At 36.0% G+C, this 16,916-nt stretch overlaps 1 protein-coding gene across 1 annotated transcript in view; it reads left to right on the top strand.

The window, feature by feature from the left end:
* The window catches only part of LOC120624244 (sterol O-acyltransferase 1), a 38,255-nt gene that overhangs the window by 5,919 nt on the left and 15,420 nt on the right, over positions 1-16,916 (top strand). The window contains exons 3-5 of the mRNA XM_039890682.1: positions 1,933-2,084; positions 5,118-5,254; positions 13,658-13,800. Coding sequence (XP_039746616.1) covers positions 1,933-2,084; positions 5,118-5,254; positions 13,658-13,800 — 432 coding nt within the window. The remainder of the gene's footprint in view (positions 1-1,932; positions 2,085-5,117; positions 5,255-13,657; positions 13,801-16,916) is intronic.

Raw genomic sequence — 16,916 nt, 5'->3', positions numbered from 1 at the left:
GTTTATCAAAACCTATTGCAAGAATGCATTACTACTGCACAGTATTTGTGATTAAATGATTGACTTCTGTCGGAGATATACGGATTTTTTAGTAGGTACTCTTTTGTGAAAAAATCCGGACCTGTCAAATTACAGAACCAATGATTGATACTATATGTAAGTCTATCTCTTGAAGTTCAAATCATAATTCATTAAATAAAGATATTCAACAATAATAGACGTCGAATTACAGGGGTTGCCAAATTAAGGGGTTTTTAAACAAATTATAAATATATGAATAATGGAAGAATAACTATTGGAGAACTCCATAAAGAATTTTGTTTGTTAAAGTGCGCTAGTATTTTATTGTTAATTACATATACAATGTTTCGGAAGCACTAATTATTAGGATTAATTATTATTAGGATTAAAGATTCCAAATATATAAGTTGTACTAAGTTTCACTATTAAATAGTTTCCTATTTCTATTTTTATTGCTAAGGTTTTCTGATGAGTAGCTCCTCAATTTGAAAGTGATGAGCACTGGACTACATTCTAACTAAACACCGCCACATTATAAATAATCGCTAAAGTTTTGATGTTTATTACTCAATCACGTCGAAGCGACAGTAGCTATTTGAATAAAGGCACAATGATAAACGATTATTATTATAACCTAAATTGGCATACCGGGTTATAGATATACTTATAGGTAGGTACATCTGTTATTAGTATTAGAGCTTCATCTGATAGAACTCGTTGGATAGAGTTAGTTTACGAAGTACGTATATGAAGTACTATTGCCGCCATGTTTCTTTTTCCCGCCAGGCAGCATTGGTGTGTTCAGGTCAGGGCGTTGCTGCCGGTGTTATAACAGGAACATAATACTTATTTATTTATTTCTTTCTTTGCGCATTTGGGTTAGTATACATGTCTTAAATATTCTAGTTAGCTCTTAACCAAATTCCGCTTAACAGCATGATAAATCATGTTGGTATACAGTGGCGTGCACTTCATAAATGCATACAAGCACTGCCTACCCTATAATTGATATATAACTCGTATTGGAGGAGGATTTTTGCCGTTTTACGCAATTTTCCCGCTGTATGCATACCATGGTAAGAAAACCAGTGCACGCCACTGTTGGTATAATAGTAAAAATCATGTCAAATTAATGTCACACCTAATCTTTAAGATAGTCATTAATAAACACCTACGTCTCAAGTTGATGGACGTGTTGCTCGGTTTATAGGCGATGGTTTCCCATTTAATATCATGAAGCCCGACTGCTTGTTCCCGCCAAGTATAAATTTTAGTTTAACTCCTACTTATCCTGTGTTTAATTTGAGAATTTGAAAGATTCTACCTAATTAATGCAGAGATCAGGATATTCTACACAGTTCCATATACAAAATTAGTTCTTTTTGTTTATTTGTACATCTAATTCTCGAGATATTTTCCATCAATCCTTTCTTAGTTAAAATAAGCAACAATACTTCTTTAAACAAAAACCTCGAAGTTATATTTACTTATTATAACTTAATAACGCTTCATTGTTATCAACGTCCTTACTCTCTCATAGTCCCTAATAGAAGCGATCTAGAACTTAGCCCTTCATGCTACTCTAATGCGCGTTAGCGGGCTTATACTTTTTTATAACATGGTAGGGAAAGCAACCGGGACTGACACTTTAACGTGTTCTCTGAGATACTAGGGTGGACAAAGACAGTTTTCGAATAATAGGGTTGGTACTGAAATGTCTAGAAAAAAAAGCCTAACCAGTTCGAATCCAACGTGGGCATTAGAACCACAAAGCTACTGAGGCAGTTCAGAGCAGGTTTAAAATAATGATATGCAGAAGAGGGTACTTCAAACAACGATGCTATGACTATCTCCTATTACCTTTTGAGAATTGATAAATATGCCACAGTTTTAAGAAATATATTTTTGCAGGATAAACATCGGAGTTACATCAGTGTTACGTGGCTTCGGCGATATAAGACGCGGCGTAAAGCTTTGGCTATTTGAACTGGCGGTGGCGCTCGCATTCTATCCAGCACTGAGGATATACGGATTGGTGCGAAACATTATTAAGCACCACGCAAGTAGGTACCTACTGCTTCATCATCATCATCAATTCAACCGATTGTCGTTTACTGCTGGACATAGATCTATTGTACGGAGTTCCAAAATCCACGATCCTGGGCCGCTTTTTTCCAGCGGCTACCAGCGACTCGCTTGATGGCGTTTGTTCTAGGCCCACCTATGCTGCGTTTTCCGGTGCGGGGTTGCCATTCCAGCACCTTAGTGCCCCAAAGTCCATCAGTTCTCGGGAATGTGTACTCGCTACTGCTTAGAACGAGTCAAACGAGATCTGAGAGATAATTAACTCAAATGAATATCACTTTGTCAGTCTGTCTGGATCCTATAAATCCTGTTAAGGAAAGGATTTTTGAAGTGAAACATCTGATGGCGCACCTCAGCAGTTTAATCGACCTGAATGCCGTCATGGTAAACGTCTCGACGGTTTTTAATGCAAACATGCTCCTCAACGCCACTGCTCTCAACTCTCTTTTGTTCAGCTTTAATTATATTAATTTGGGTAGTCATTAATGAATCGTTCTCGTAGAGCTATTCTGTTCTTAGTATAGAGTAATAACTTTTATGAAACGATATTGGCTGGCTACAAACATATCTCGCTTATTTTCTCCATAAATGAATATTAATTTACTATATAAATATTAACTAAATGCGAGTTTGTTCAGGACGCTTTATAAAGTTTTCAATCTAATCCTAATCCGTCACGATCCTTTCCAAGCAGTGTACGTGTTTAATTTTAAACTGATATAAAAATTTGTACTTCATCTCCTGTGATATTATTAATGTTTTAACCTCCCTTTTAAATTGAAGTAGGTATTTCAGAATGTCAATATTTTATTCTGCAAAATGTAGTCGTTCTCTTTTCCACCCTTTAAGTTCGCTTTACAACATGTTAAAGTCGATCACATACCGTCCTTAGACGTAAAAACCACAGGTATCGCGATAGGTGCAAGAGCCATAAAACTTTCATACGTAATGGAAATTGAATGACTTCAAAATTATCAGATAACTTCGGATGATCCTTTGCGCCAAATATGAGACTACCATTCTGTCACCAAATGAGGCAACCGTGGTGCACGTTTCGAATTTAACTAAACTATCAATGTGCGACCAACTTTAAGGGGTGTGCTTAAACATGGGGTGCAAATTGATTATAGACAGTGACTCATCAAGAGGTCAGGTCTTAGTCGAGAGCCTTTTGTCGCGAGAGGCCACTGCGCTTAATACTACCTCCAATTAGTCACTTCGTTGCTCATATACACGTGCCACCGAACTAAATTCACTCCACTGGAGAGCATATAGCTTTAGAGATACCATTGTTAGGTGCTCCACAGGATATGTCCTGGTCTATAACTATTTTATGAATCCCTAGTATATAGATATTAGATCATATTGGAATGTTAGTGTGTTTATTGCTTTATCCTTTTTTCACGCAGCATTTGGAACAACGGTTTTTAGTATTAATAGACCTTTATGTGACGGAACTCGTCTGGAGTAGCACTACGGCCAAGCTTATTTCTTCGGCCAAGCAGCAATACTGCGTTCCGGTCTAACGGGCGTGGTTGTCGGTGTAATTACAGGCGCTTGAACTTACGCCTCAGGTTGAAGGACACAAGTCGTCACTTTGTAGGTCGTAGTCTTTGCATACCCTGCGAAGTATTGTTCTGTTTATAAACTTTGGTTTACCACTTAACATCAGGAGGTGCTGGTTGCTGATCCGTTAATTATAGCTGTAAATAAAGCAGACGTGATGTTTTGCACAGGGATCGTTTTTATCCTGTAAAATCCACTAAAATTTTCTGTGAGTTCTGTGAAATGGAGTGAGTCATCAAAATGAGAAGGGCTAAAGCCGTAGTCCGAAATGCAAAAAAAAAAACATTATGGAGAACTCTCAGGCATGCAGGTCTCCTCACAATTTTTTCCTTCACCGTTGAAGCGAGTGATATTTTAATTACTTAAAAATCACAAAACTTAGAAAAGTTAGAAGTGGGATTCGAACTCGACCCACCGAAAATGAAGCTGAAAGCCTTACCACTGGGCTATCACCGCTAGTAAGTGTGTATTCTTTGTCAATTCAAAATTCAGGTCCATTCAGTCATTTTTTATAAATTTTATATATACACAATACACTCATTGCCATCTTGCCGTAAAGAAAGCATAGCTTGTAATGTACTAAGATGACTGATGAATATATTAAAAGTAGTATACTTAAATACTTGTAATACATACCCAGAAACTGAAAACCATTCATGTTTATGACACAAATATTTCTTTTGCTTTTATACCACGATAATTGTATCCTGTTCTGGTTTCATATCTCCGCGGATGGACACTTTACTCTTTGTTCCACAGTGACCTTTACATTGAACAATGAGCTTTCTATCGTGCAACGGGTAATAAGGGGTTCAGAACAAACAAGGTTTGAGAACTAAACGAAAACAATTAAACCCGGTGTACTATTGTTGTTTGTTCAACACCTGTTTAACCTTTCATGCAAGTTCATAATTAATCTCTACAGTGTTCGTATTCTAGTGTGATTTATAGTTTCATAGCTACAATAATAATTAACATACTAATTTATGACTGCTAGTTACCGACCTCCTTGCACGTTACATAGACCTACCACAATATTCACAATGAGTTGTAATCTTCTTAATTTAAATAATTATTCCGTACGTGTTTTAAACACATAACTCCTCCTAGGCGACTAGACTGATTTGGATGAAGTTTTTTTTTTTAGGTTCCTAGATGGTTACAAAGCACAATTAGACCTTGGATCTAGAACTCTCAGGCATGCAGATTACCTCACCGTTTGCGAAGAATGATAAGGGAAAACCCCTTATCGTTGAAGCGAGTGATATTTTAATTGCCTAAAACGTACATAACTTTGAAAAGTTAGAGTTGCGTGCTGGGATTTGAACTCGGCCCCCGATAGTGTCGCTGCAGTCTTACCACTAGGCTATCACCACCTCACGCCGCCACTTCCGTTATGTTCAGGTATTTGGTCCAAATAAATCAAGTTTTTCCTTTATTTCCAGGTTTATGTAAAATATGGGCTGTATTCGGAATACTTTGCGTGGTTGGTCTAGAGTTAGTGCTAGTGGCAGTCCCTGTACGAGACTTAGCCAATACGTACTTAGCTCTAGCTTCATCAGCCGTCGTTACATGTGAAATGGTAAGTTTTGCAGCGTCTATTCTATAAACCTTAACATAAATTTAAGTTACTTACTAGTGCCAGTTTTCAATTTACCTGGGAAACGCTTAAATTGAATACTTATAAATTTGGGTGATGCGTAGGAAATAAAACGTTTCACCAACTCTAAGATTATGACAAGGATTCGGCGGTGCGCAACGTTTGGGAAGTCGTAAACTGACACTTGACAGATGAAAGAAATGAAAATTCAGTTTTTTTATTAATCTTAAATCCATACGAAAAATGAAAACATGATAATACAAACACAAAACACCACATCCAGTGGCAAGAACTATAGAATTATGTTATATGATATGATAGTTGCCTAATCAAAATCGATTGGTGTAAGGTCAATATATATAGGAACTTAGGCCTAGGAATCTTCTTTGATTAGGTGCATTCTTTGATTACTGAGGCATTGCCTTGTCCGACATAAGTAAAAAGGGGTATAATTCTATTAACTTCACTTAAAAACATACTCAGACAAACATTTTCCAGTTGTGGGAATCGAACCCACGGCTTTGGACTCAGAAAGCAGGGTTGCTGCCCACTGCGCCAATCGGCTTTCAACCAATACGCACTGGGCCAGCGTGATGGATAACGGGTTGATATGATGATGATGATGAATAACATACTCAATCTCGTATGGTTACCGAGAAAAGTCTGGTAACCTTTCACGTATATACCTATTTATCAGTGTCTAAAGGAGGGAGAGGGAATATAATAAGGGAATATAGCGAAGAAGGCGCCGCAGCGTTCTCTGTCCCACTTTAACCATCTACTGGGATAATCTGCCCAACGTGGCGTTTAAGGCCAAAACCTCTCGTTTAAAGAGGCCATAAGTGCACACAACATGACAGTCTATCAATAGACTATTGATTTTTGACTATTTCCTGCGGTACACATATGCCTTTGAAATGTGTTTTTAATGAAATTTATTATTTAATTATTATTTTAATTGCAAAAGTGGGGAACGGGTGAGTAGGTAAATGGGCCACGTGAGGTATCTAATAAATGTGTGTGTGAAAAATGTCATAAAATTATGCCCTTACCGATACTTACTTAAAATAAAATCTGAAGTTTGCAAAGCGGAAAAACACAAATAAATAGAGGTTTAGCAAATTGTATAGATATTTTTTTTTTTTTTTTAGTTTTTTTTATACTAAGTATTTAAAACCTACTCTAAAACTAAATCCATAGCCAGAACAACACTACCTAGGTACTAACATGAAGAAATGATCTAATTTTATTTATTTCCTACTAGCCTGTTGCCCGCAATTTAAAGTTCGTGATTATTTTTAAATCTGCCGGAAAATTACTTTTCCCAAGATAAATTCCTTCGGACCAACTATCAATATGGAAAATTTTGCCACTATCTGAGCATGAGTATAGCCATACATCGGTCACAAAAAGTATTTGTTTGAATCCGCCAGGAAACGCACCAGGGTAACGCCCGCCAGTGTAAAAGCTGGATATGTGTAAATTAAATCAAGATCGATGGTAGAGACGAACATAGATTACAAACAGACACAATTTCTTATTTATATTATTTAGTATGAATATAAAAATGGTAAATTTAATGCTAATTCTTATTAGTTCTGCCAATAAAAGGACAGTGTTAAAACCCCAGTTCAAGTTAGAGAGATATTTCTTAATTGCACGTCATTCAAGCTTAAGCTTTATCGCGCACTCTCAAAGTCGATCAATAAGATTGAAATGAAGTCGAGTTAAGTACAGAGCATTGTGAGTAAAACTTCTATAATTTAAAAAAACCTGCAAGATTTTCTCGCCTCTAAGAAAAGGTAGGCAATAAAATGTAACAATTATACATACTAAGTATAGTATAATAGACGGAAATTACCTATAGTAGTGTTGGTATCCTCTTTGAATACTGATATGAACTTAAGTATGCTTAAAAGTGACGTTTAATTTTCAAAAATGGGACATTGATGGTACTTATTATCTCAGCCTTTTTGTTTATAAATTCGTAATTCATTTAGCGTATCACCCTACACAATAAATCGCCACAAACAACAACACAATGATATGATATTTTTTATTATAATCAGTTATGTTACCTGTGTAGAGTTTAAAAAACTTTAACTTTTTCAATTATTTAAAAGAACTATTAAATTAAAATGCCCTCTTTTTTCTAACATCATTAAGAAATGACTGAATAGAAAAATCCAATAAAAAACTTAGATAAATTCCACAAATTTAGTTAAATTATTTTAAAAAAACCACAATAGCATACCGTCACTCGGTGCATAACAACAATCCATTTGTGTGTACAGCCACTAATCATGTAGTAGTTACTATTTACCACTGCCTAACGAAGCGTTAATAGCCTAGTGCGTAGGACGTCGACTTTCGGGGGGGGCGAGTTCGAATCTCAGCACGCACCTGTATCTTTCCAAAGTTATGTGCGTTTTAAGCAATTAATAAATAAATAAATAAATAGATATATTACGACAATACACACATCGACATCTAGCCCCATAGTAAGCGTAGCTTGTGTTATGGGTACTAAGATGACTAATGAATATTTATATGAATAATATACATATATACTTAGAATATACATATACACCCAGACACTGAAAAACATTCATGATCATCACACAAACATTTTCAAGTTGTGTGAAATCGAACCCACGGCCTTGGACTCAGAAAGCAGGGTCGCTGCAAACTGCTCCAATCGGCCGTCAATTAAAATATCACTTACTTCAACGGTGAAGGAAAACATCGTGAGGACACCTGCATGCCTGAGAGTTCTCCATAATGTTCTCAAAGGTGTGTAGATTCCACCAATCCGCATCCGCAACCCTTCTCGTTTTTTCTGGGAGGAAACCCGTGCCCTGCAGTCGTCATGTAATGGGTGGGTATTATGATGAAGATGGTGATTATACTAACTATACCTCAATAATCTGATTGGTTTATTTCCACAAAATTTTGCTCGATCGTTACGTAAAGATTATAATATTATAGAACGACTACTAATCAACGCGGGGTACTGAGATACATATCGACAAGTTATCATCAACCTCACAGAAAAAATCATAACCATGTTACCATTCCTTCAATATTAATGTATTAATTATCGATCGTTACGTAAAGATTATAATATTATAGAACGACTACTAATCTACACGGGGTACTGAGATGCATATCGTCAAGTTATCATCAACCTCACAGACAAAATCATAACCATGTAACCATTCCTTCAATATTAATGTATTAATTATCGATCGTTACGCAAAGATTATAATATTATAGAACGACTACTAATCTACGCGGGGTACTGAGATACATATCAACAAGCTATCATCAACCTCACAGACAAAATCATAACCATGTAACCATTCCTTCAATATTAATGTATTAATACGTAGGTAAACCATGCGAAAGCGAACGATAAATTAATCTATAGAGACGGGACATTTCTGTAATCCATTACAAAAATGTCAAAAAGATAAATTGTTATTGGGTTTCCATAGATATTTCGGGGCATGCCAATATTGGGATGAGTTTTTAAATATCCATATTGCTCGCATACCTATTGAATAACATGAAACAATAACATTTTGTCTTAGAAATTAAACTTTTCCAAGTACTTAATAGTAATGTACTTGGATCGTTATTATTTATTATTTAGCTTATCATTAAAGGTCTCGGACAAGATGTTCAGGATCAACTGATATTGATTATTATATAGATCATTTATTTGTCTAAGGTTCATTACAGTATACAATTATTACACTTTATTTAAGAAATAGCTGTGCCCTGCGGTTTCGCCCGCGTCAGCTACGGATCACAGCGTAGCGCTACATACTATAATGTAGTCTGCAAGTTTTAGTTTAGATAGTAAAGAAAGCGATGCAACTTTATAATCGACTAAGGTATGCAGGCATAAAATACTTATCGGAACTTTTCTTAAGTCAGTAAATGGATAGGAGAGCAACTTTTCATGTGCTTAGCGGGCACGCCCTTATTCACCTGGCATGCACGCAGGTACGTCTTAAAGCAAACCCCTCGCGTTTGCTTTCCGATCGTCGAAGGGTTTACTCCTGTATCTTCATCAATATTGATCAGATCTTCACAGAATTAACTAACTAACAAAGAAAAATTATTTCAATTGTTTAAGTAATGGCGGTGTTGCTGAGTCAAGTTATTTTTTGGCAAAAATCTTTAATGTACAGACACGGCTAGTATACGATTTTGTATGTACAGATATACCTAACTGAAAGCAACCGTTTAGGCAAATTTTATTTTATATAATGTTAGGTTTTAGTTTATGTCCTGTAAAATATGTTATACTATGTGTTCTGTTGTTTAATTACTTAAGAGCTTATAATCTACTCTTTTGCTATTATTATTTTTACGTCATCTTAACTACGCACAATAATTATAGCTCTGTCTACTTTAACTATGGTTATACTGGTAGAAAATGCCTCCAGGCATTACCTAAGTTTCGCCTGTGTTTCGCATCATCATCATCATCATATCAACCCATTACTGACCCACTACAGGGCACGGGTCTCCACCCACGCTGGCCCAGTGCGGGTGGTGGACTTCACACACCTTTGAGAACGTTATGGAGAACTCTCAGGCATGCAGGTTTCCTCACGGTTTTTTTCCATCACCGTTGGAGCAAGGCAACGCAACGTAGCGCTCATCATCGCCCGCTAAATAACTGACTTATCAGTTCCATATTTAGCAACCAAATTTCAAAAATGACTATTCTTACTCACAATGTCCTTATTTCTGAAGAATGAGTATGTACGTCTGATTGCAAATTTTTCGGTTAAAAAGCAAAATATAAATCGACGAAACAAGTGTCGAAAGTGAAATGTAACATAAATCAGGAACGACCCTTGTCAGGGCCACGGCTACCCAGTAAATAACGGCAACGCACCGGCTGTGGCTGACGAAACTGTATTACCCACCACCCCTTGCCCTTCACTCCACGTCATTTATTTCATTACAATATAACCGTAATGATCGCCACTTTCGCGATTCGCATTATGACGTTGTGATTACAACTTACACGTCGCTGAATTCACAAACTAAGCGAGTTATTGCCATAAAATTATATACCTACCTCCAAGGCCAGGCAAGGTAAGCGTTCCAACGCCCCTCCGAAATGCTCAGACCACAAACTGTTTTATTCGTAGGCGTTTATTTAAATATCTTCGATAACATCCTTCGATGTCTGACACGATAGTTCGGTCCGGTTCCACGTCTTTCGACACGAGGGAAATCATTAGCCTATTGACTTCACACTACTTGGAACAGACCTTCTCTGTTAGCGCAGAGAGGATGTTAGAACATACCTAGACCACACTGCTACAATGCGGGTATGTGGGCTTAAACAATTATTATTTTGTAGTCTGTGATTATAATCATCGGGACCGATTGCTTTACGTGCTCTCCGTAACACGTAGGTGATCATCGCTAATTTCTTCAAAAAAGTTATAGTTGGAATAGTTAGTAGGTATATGAAATTAATCTGTGTGGGAATATACCTACTCGTATGTACGAGTCGAGACGGGAGGAAACGCGCCGGGGTCCAGGCGAGTCTACGGGTACATCGCACAGTCGCGGCGGCGAAAGGCACTCGCAAACGGACCACCGACCACGCGATCAACGATTTTATAGGCAATTGATCCCAACGTTGTAAATCTTATTATAATCAGCTTTATATACAGTCCACTTAGTTTCATTTATATAATACAAATCAAAGCGGCCGTGAGGACGCCAACAGAATCATTAAATTCTCTTTCGTCGAAATGCATTTTCCTCGTTACTTATTGTCTCGTAATAATTTTATTCCAAAAATAAAATGGAACATAATTCCAATTTCATACTGTTAAAATATGTAACAAGAATATGAAAACGGCATGCCGCACGGTCGTATATAAAGTTATATTCACAATTTCCAGTAAGCTTTACAACATGCCTTAAGTATGAAAATTCAATTAAGCTGCAAACTCATTAACACGGAAAATTACTTCATAACATAGGTACCTAGTAACTACATAGTTATCCTTTTTTGTAATTTCTAGCGGCTACCCACAACTTCGTCCGAGTACAATTTTTCAATACACCTTCGTCTCCTATTCTTAAAACAATTGAAAAACAAAAAAAGATCCTACCCTAATGTTAGATATCCGAATAAACAGTCAGAGGTGTTTAACTAAAAACTGTTATACTTACCCGTTTTCCCCGGAATTAAAATTTTTTATCGTATTCTTCTAATTAACTATATTTTAACCGATATCCTAAAAGGCGGAGGTTATCGATTAATCCTACGATAGGAATGGAACTTTTGTATCTGCCGATTATACACCTACCTAATTAAATTTTAGAACACAAAAGCTTTTATAACTTCACTATGAGAGTTATGCCCGTTTCCAATAAACATAGGTATTGCCTATATCGAATGACTAAGGATTAAGGCGATGTCTATAGAAAAAAAAGGTTTCACCAACTCTTCGGTGACAACAATTGGTTAACGGTTGATATATGCCTAGGAATCATCTTTTCAGGCCTTGTTCATCGTAAGTGAAAACTGGCATTAATCTAACTGCATATTTTAATCCTTAAGTTTAAGATATTAGATAGTTTTATAAGATACGAGTTTTATACAACATTAATCCCCATTTCGTCTTACTTACTTTGGACTATTGGGCCGATAATGGATTGAAATACTTGAATGGTGTTGACGATAGTTATTTATTTTAATACTTTGTGAGGTTCACGTTTTATAAGTGGATCAGTGCATTCAAAATCGTTTGTAAATTATTATCAAAAGTAATGGTTATACCGAATAGCTTTACCGAACCTTACCTACTTATTATTTGAAGCGAAATACACATCAAAACTTTTGAAGCTTTAGGGCACTCAACAACAGGAAAATCAACGCACCGGGCTTCCGGTGCGTTGATTTTCTTTGATATGTATTTATAATGACTTTTTTGTCCGCCACATAATGTCTTCTTATTTATTTTTTACTTACCTACATACGCAGGACGCAACATTTCAATCCATACATACGAGTATAAAATAGTAACCGGGCGCTAGAACAACTTTTAACTAATAATAGATAGGAATACCTAAGAAAGTGACTATACATAGGTACAATATCACTGTACACCCAAGTCTTGTATACGTCACCGACAAAAACGCGATGAAGAGTTCGCGTAGAAATCGATTAGGGATATGGCTTAAATATAGCTGCCATACCCCTAACAGGTTTGGCCCCGTAGCCCGCTACCATCTTAATAGTTTAAATCATCGCGCACCACCAGGTAAGATTGAATAACTTGTATAACAATAAAAAGTTCATATTTTATTAAGCACTCTCCACACAGTCCCAGTGTTACATAATTGCACTATACTTTGCAGTCTACTCGGCTGAAAGTGGAAATTGTATCAGTAAGTTGATACTTACTGTGAGAGGCAAAACACGTCACTACACTACACACGTGAATCAACATCAAAATGCCGTTCTGTGTATTCAAAGACTATTAATAGAGACAGAGTAAAAATGGTGTGCATTTTTACTCTGTATCTGTATTTATTGGCACACCATCAGATGATAAATAATAATGCTTCCCAGAAATCGCTGTCGAGGAGATGCTAATCGACTCCCGAAGGTCATAATCACTCATCTCACTTGTTTTCACGGTTTCACAGTAGAAACAAGTGAGATGTTATAATAATAATAATAATAATAACTTTTAATTCAGATAAAAATCCATAGCTACAACAATAACAATTATCTTATTTCCTAATATATAAACTAAAATTGGCCAAACCTATAAATAATAAATAATTAGGAATCTCCTAACTAAGGTAAGTACCCTCTTGAGCACTGTGTGTGTGAGTGTGCACCAACCCAGTGCTCCATAAAGGGATTTTCCCATTTATTGGTTAATATTTTCAGAATATTGTTGCAGCTTCCGCGCATTCTGCTCAGCATTGATGCAGATCTTTATCTCATGATTGCGTAGAAGTCATCAACGTGATTCTTCGCATACCTTTTTGATGTACTGCAGAAGCGCGGCAGCATATTTTAAACAAATATGCTTTTATTGTTAAGCATTTTATTGAGGGCGCCGGGATTAATCCCAAGCAATTAAAAATTAAATTCTTTCAATAGAAAGAATTCAATTTTTAATTTAATAACTCCCGACTATACTTTTAATGAGGAGGTCTTGTATAAAGCTGTGCAGGATAAAGCCTACTTGATGCTCTAAGCATTAAGCAATCCTTGTCTGTTTCTTAGGTGCTGTTTATTTTGCTTATGGGCTAATTGCAATGTTAGTAAGGCATTGGTGCGAGTGGTTAAATAAAGTAAATTTTGTGTTTTTATCGTTTCAGTTTCGATTTGTGATGAAGATTTGCGCCGCGGCGGTTGCATGCGCCCCACGATGCCACAGCGGTAATGAGCCATTGCCCACCATCTCGCAATACGTGTACTTTCTGTTTGCACCTACACTCATCTACCGAGATGAATACCCCAGGTATGTTTTGTAATGGCTTTAACATTTATAATCATCTATACCGAATTATAAAGAAAAAATATTATTTGTCAGTCTTTTTGTACCCAATAGGCCTCGAAATTACTGGACCGGTTTTTTACCGAAAGAAAGCAAAATTATCACGATGTTTTAATTAGAGATTCTTATTTAAATTGCAATAATGTAGCATAAAGTGGAAAAACGTTGCCTATTTAATACATTTTTGGCGTGCGTTGAGAAAAGTATTGATGATAAATAAATGATTTTTGCCTTTAATTATTGTTAACAGTAATTAACGCAGAAAAAGTCGCGGCTAACAGCTAGTTACGTGTAAATAGAATACCTACTAGATAGAAGCAGTGCGTGTTACTTTGCAGCTTTTCTTGTGCTGTTGAGGCTTGCCTGTATTTCTAATTACTTCTCCAAAAGCTATTGTATCTACTGACTGATTGCCTGACTGACTGAAATTCAAGGCCCTTTTGTTTTGGACGAACTATATACTCTTATATACACACAAACATTTTATTGTAAATCTATCCCGCAGTAGCAAATCGTGGGGTCAACCACAAGACGCATATAAATTAGGCTAATGTTGCAATAGATCGTCAAGATAAGTATTAGGTGTATGTGCCAAAACACACTTAGCGTTTTTTTCTCGGCTTATGTTGCGCCGCGTTGCAAGCATAGGTACACTACAAACGCTTTCTTCCTTGGAGTTAAGCTGTTAATGTTAGGACTATGAAGACTACCAAGATATGCAAGTAGTGTTGAAATAAATTTTTATATATCTTTCGCAGCTCAATTGATGTCGCTTTGCGCGCTTAATTGGGTAACATACGATTTGTGCTGCTTGTTCAGTTGTTTGTTTTTGTTCTTTCTCTTATGCACTTCCTGTAATACACTATAACCTATAGATAGAATTGCCGTAGCGTTATGGTACTAATACGGAGCTTTTCTCCTCCATGTAAGAAATCTCAACCGTATCAAAAATATAAAAAAAATCTAAATTATAGAATCATTATTTTTGTTATTTATTTATCAGCAATTTATTTTAAAACGGCACAAAACCGGGGCAAGGACAAACCGCAATACGGGACCGGATGGTCAAATACGGTGATAGTCCCGTATATATGGCCCGTACGGCAACTCTACCTATAGAGGATCAATAAAGACTTCATTATCATGAGGTAACCGCTCATTAGCAGCTCAGGATGGTGCACACTAGCTAGATTTTATGTTGCAAAATATACGCTCCATTCGCTATAATAAGACACGCTCAGTGTGTTAAGGCCCTATTTCAATGAAAAGCAGCGCGAAGGCAAACGGAGGAGGGACGCGATCGGCCCTGATTAGAAGTAATCCTCTCGAGTCCTCTGTATTCTCTCCCGATGGAAATACAACCAAACAGCTCCACGTTTAAATAACATACAGTACAAAGGACTCTCTTACGATGAAACAAATTAATTAAGTAATTAAATCCTAATATACTTGAAAATTCAGCTGCGATAGCTACATTTAGATTCGGTAATTATTTACTATTGCAAATAATAAGCCCATGAAACCCGCTTTGGTAAAGCGTGGTTAGTCAATGTTTTCACTTTATTTAGGAGAGAAGACGTATAGGTATTAATTGTATTTTGAGCTGAGTTTCTCGCTGGCTCTTCTCAGTGGAATCTGCCTTACGAACCGGTGGTAGAGTCACTACAAACAGACTGACATGACGTTTCAAAAGTGCTTATTAATTAGGCCTACTTGAAATAAATGAATTTTGAATATAGAATTTTTTTTTGAATTTTTTTGGACGAGAAACTTTCTCTCTTTTCATTTAATATCTACATGTATTACAGCCAAACAGACGTAAACCACCATGACCCTCTTAATCCGTACCTATTAACTACTGCAAACAATTACATAAATTACAGCCAAGTACCTTGAACTCAACAAAGGCCTGTTGGTAGAGCCCTTTCCCCATTCCTCCTCTCGGCACTTCTGCATAATAATACATTATATTATTTTACTTTCCGTCTTAGATTTTGTAAAACATTTATTTAAAGGCAAATATAATTTAGATACGGCCACATAACGATATGATTCTTTTTAGGTTCTTGTGGTGAGTTAAAAATATATTAGCAGATTACCTCATTATCTTTAATAAAATGTCCTACAAAAATTCAAAAATTTGTGCTGTAATGATGGCCAAATTATGACCTTCAAATATCGTTAGCAGGCTATTTGTCCCGTTATTTAATAATAACGATCCCATATTTCTTTTAACAAAGCAATGTGAAAATTAAAATTGTTGAAATTATTACACGACTATTATTTAGTTTTAATACTTATTTACCTTATTTACTTATTTACGAGAAATAAACTTATGAAAAAAAGAAAGACTCCCGTATATTGTAAAATTACTAAAGAAATCAACCGTCTTTAAAAACTCATAAAGGCCGCTACGTACCTACCTACCTATAAATAAGTTAATCTAATTATTTATTTGTTTTAGTTATTTTTCCATTTTAGTATTAACTAATTTATCGCATTAAGCCTGTAACGATAAATTAAGTTTTGAAAATAAATAAATAAAACTCTCAGCCTTAAACATCTGAATAATTTGTCGGTTGAACTTAATTAAAGAATGAACAACTCATTTTGTACGTGGTTATAAAATTTGAGCATTTTCCACTATTACTACGGGATCCTAATCTCAGATCATGACTTGGTGACACTGGAACTTGGGATTAGCTAGGGAGTATATCAATAGCACTTGAGGCAATAAAGGAACTTTCTAAAGTAGTCCAAAGTCGACAGTGAACAAACAAAAAATATTATTTACATACATGCCAAAGTCGATAATAGAACTCCTTCTTTTTTTAAGGACGGTTAAAAAAACGTACGTATTTTGAATAGCAACTGCAAGTTAAATAAAAGCTTGCAATAAAAACAAGGTCAAACTTTTTACAAACTATATTTTTATTATTGTTCCTGGGAATAAAGTAACTTGATACTCATATTTTTATAGCTCTCAGCTTCTGCCCGAAGGCTGTAAACTAATATTTTATTGAGATAATAGCTGAATGTATCAGCATTAGAAATAGAAATTTATATTTCACCACCATTTG

This window comes from Pararge aegeria, chromosome 6 (genome assembly GCF_905163445.1).
Source record: "Pararge aegeria chromosome 6, ilParAegt1.1, whole genome shotgun sequence".
Classification (NCBI taxonomy): Eukaryota; Metazoa; Arthropoda; class Insecta; order Lepidoptera; family Nymphalidae; genus Pararge; species Pararge aegeria.
The sequence above is the reverse complement of the archived record's forward strand: the minus strand, read 5'-3'. Positions and strand labels throughout refer to the sequence as shown.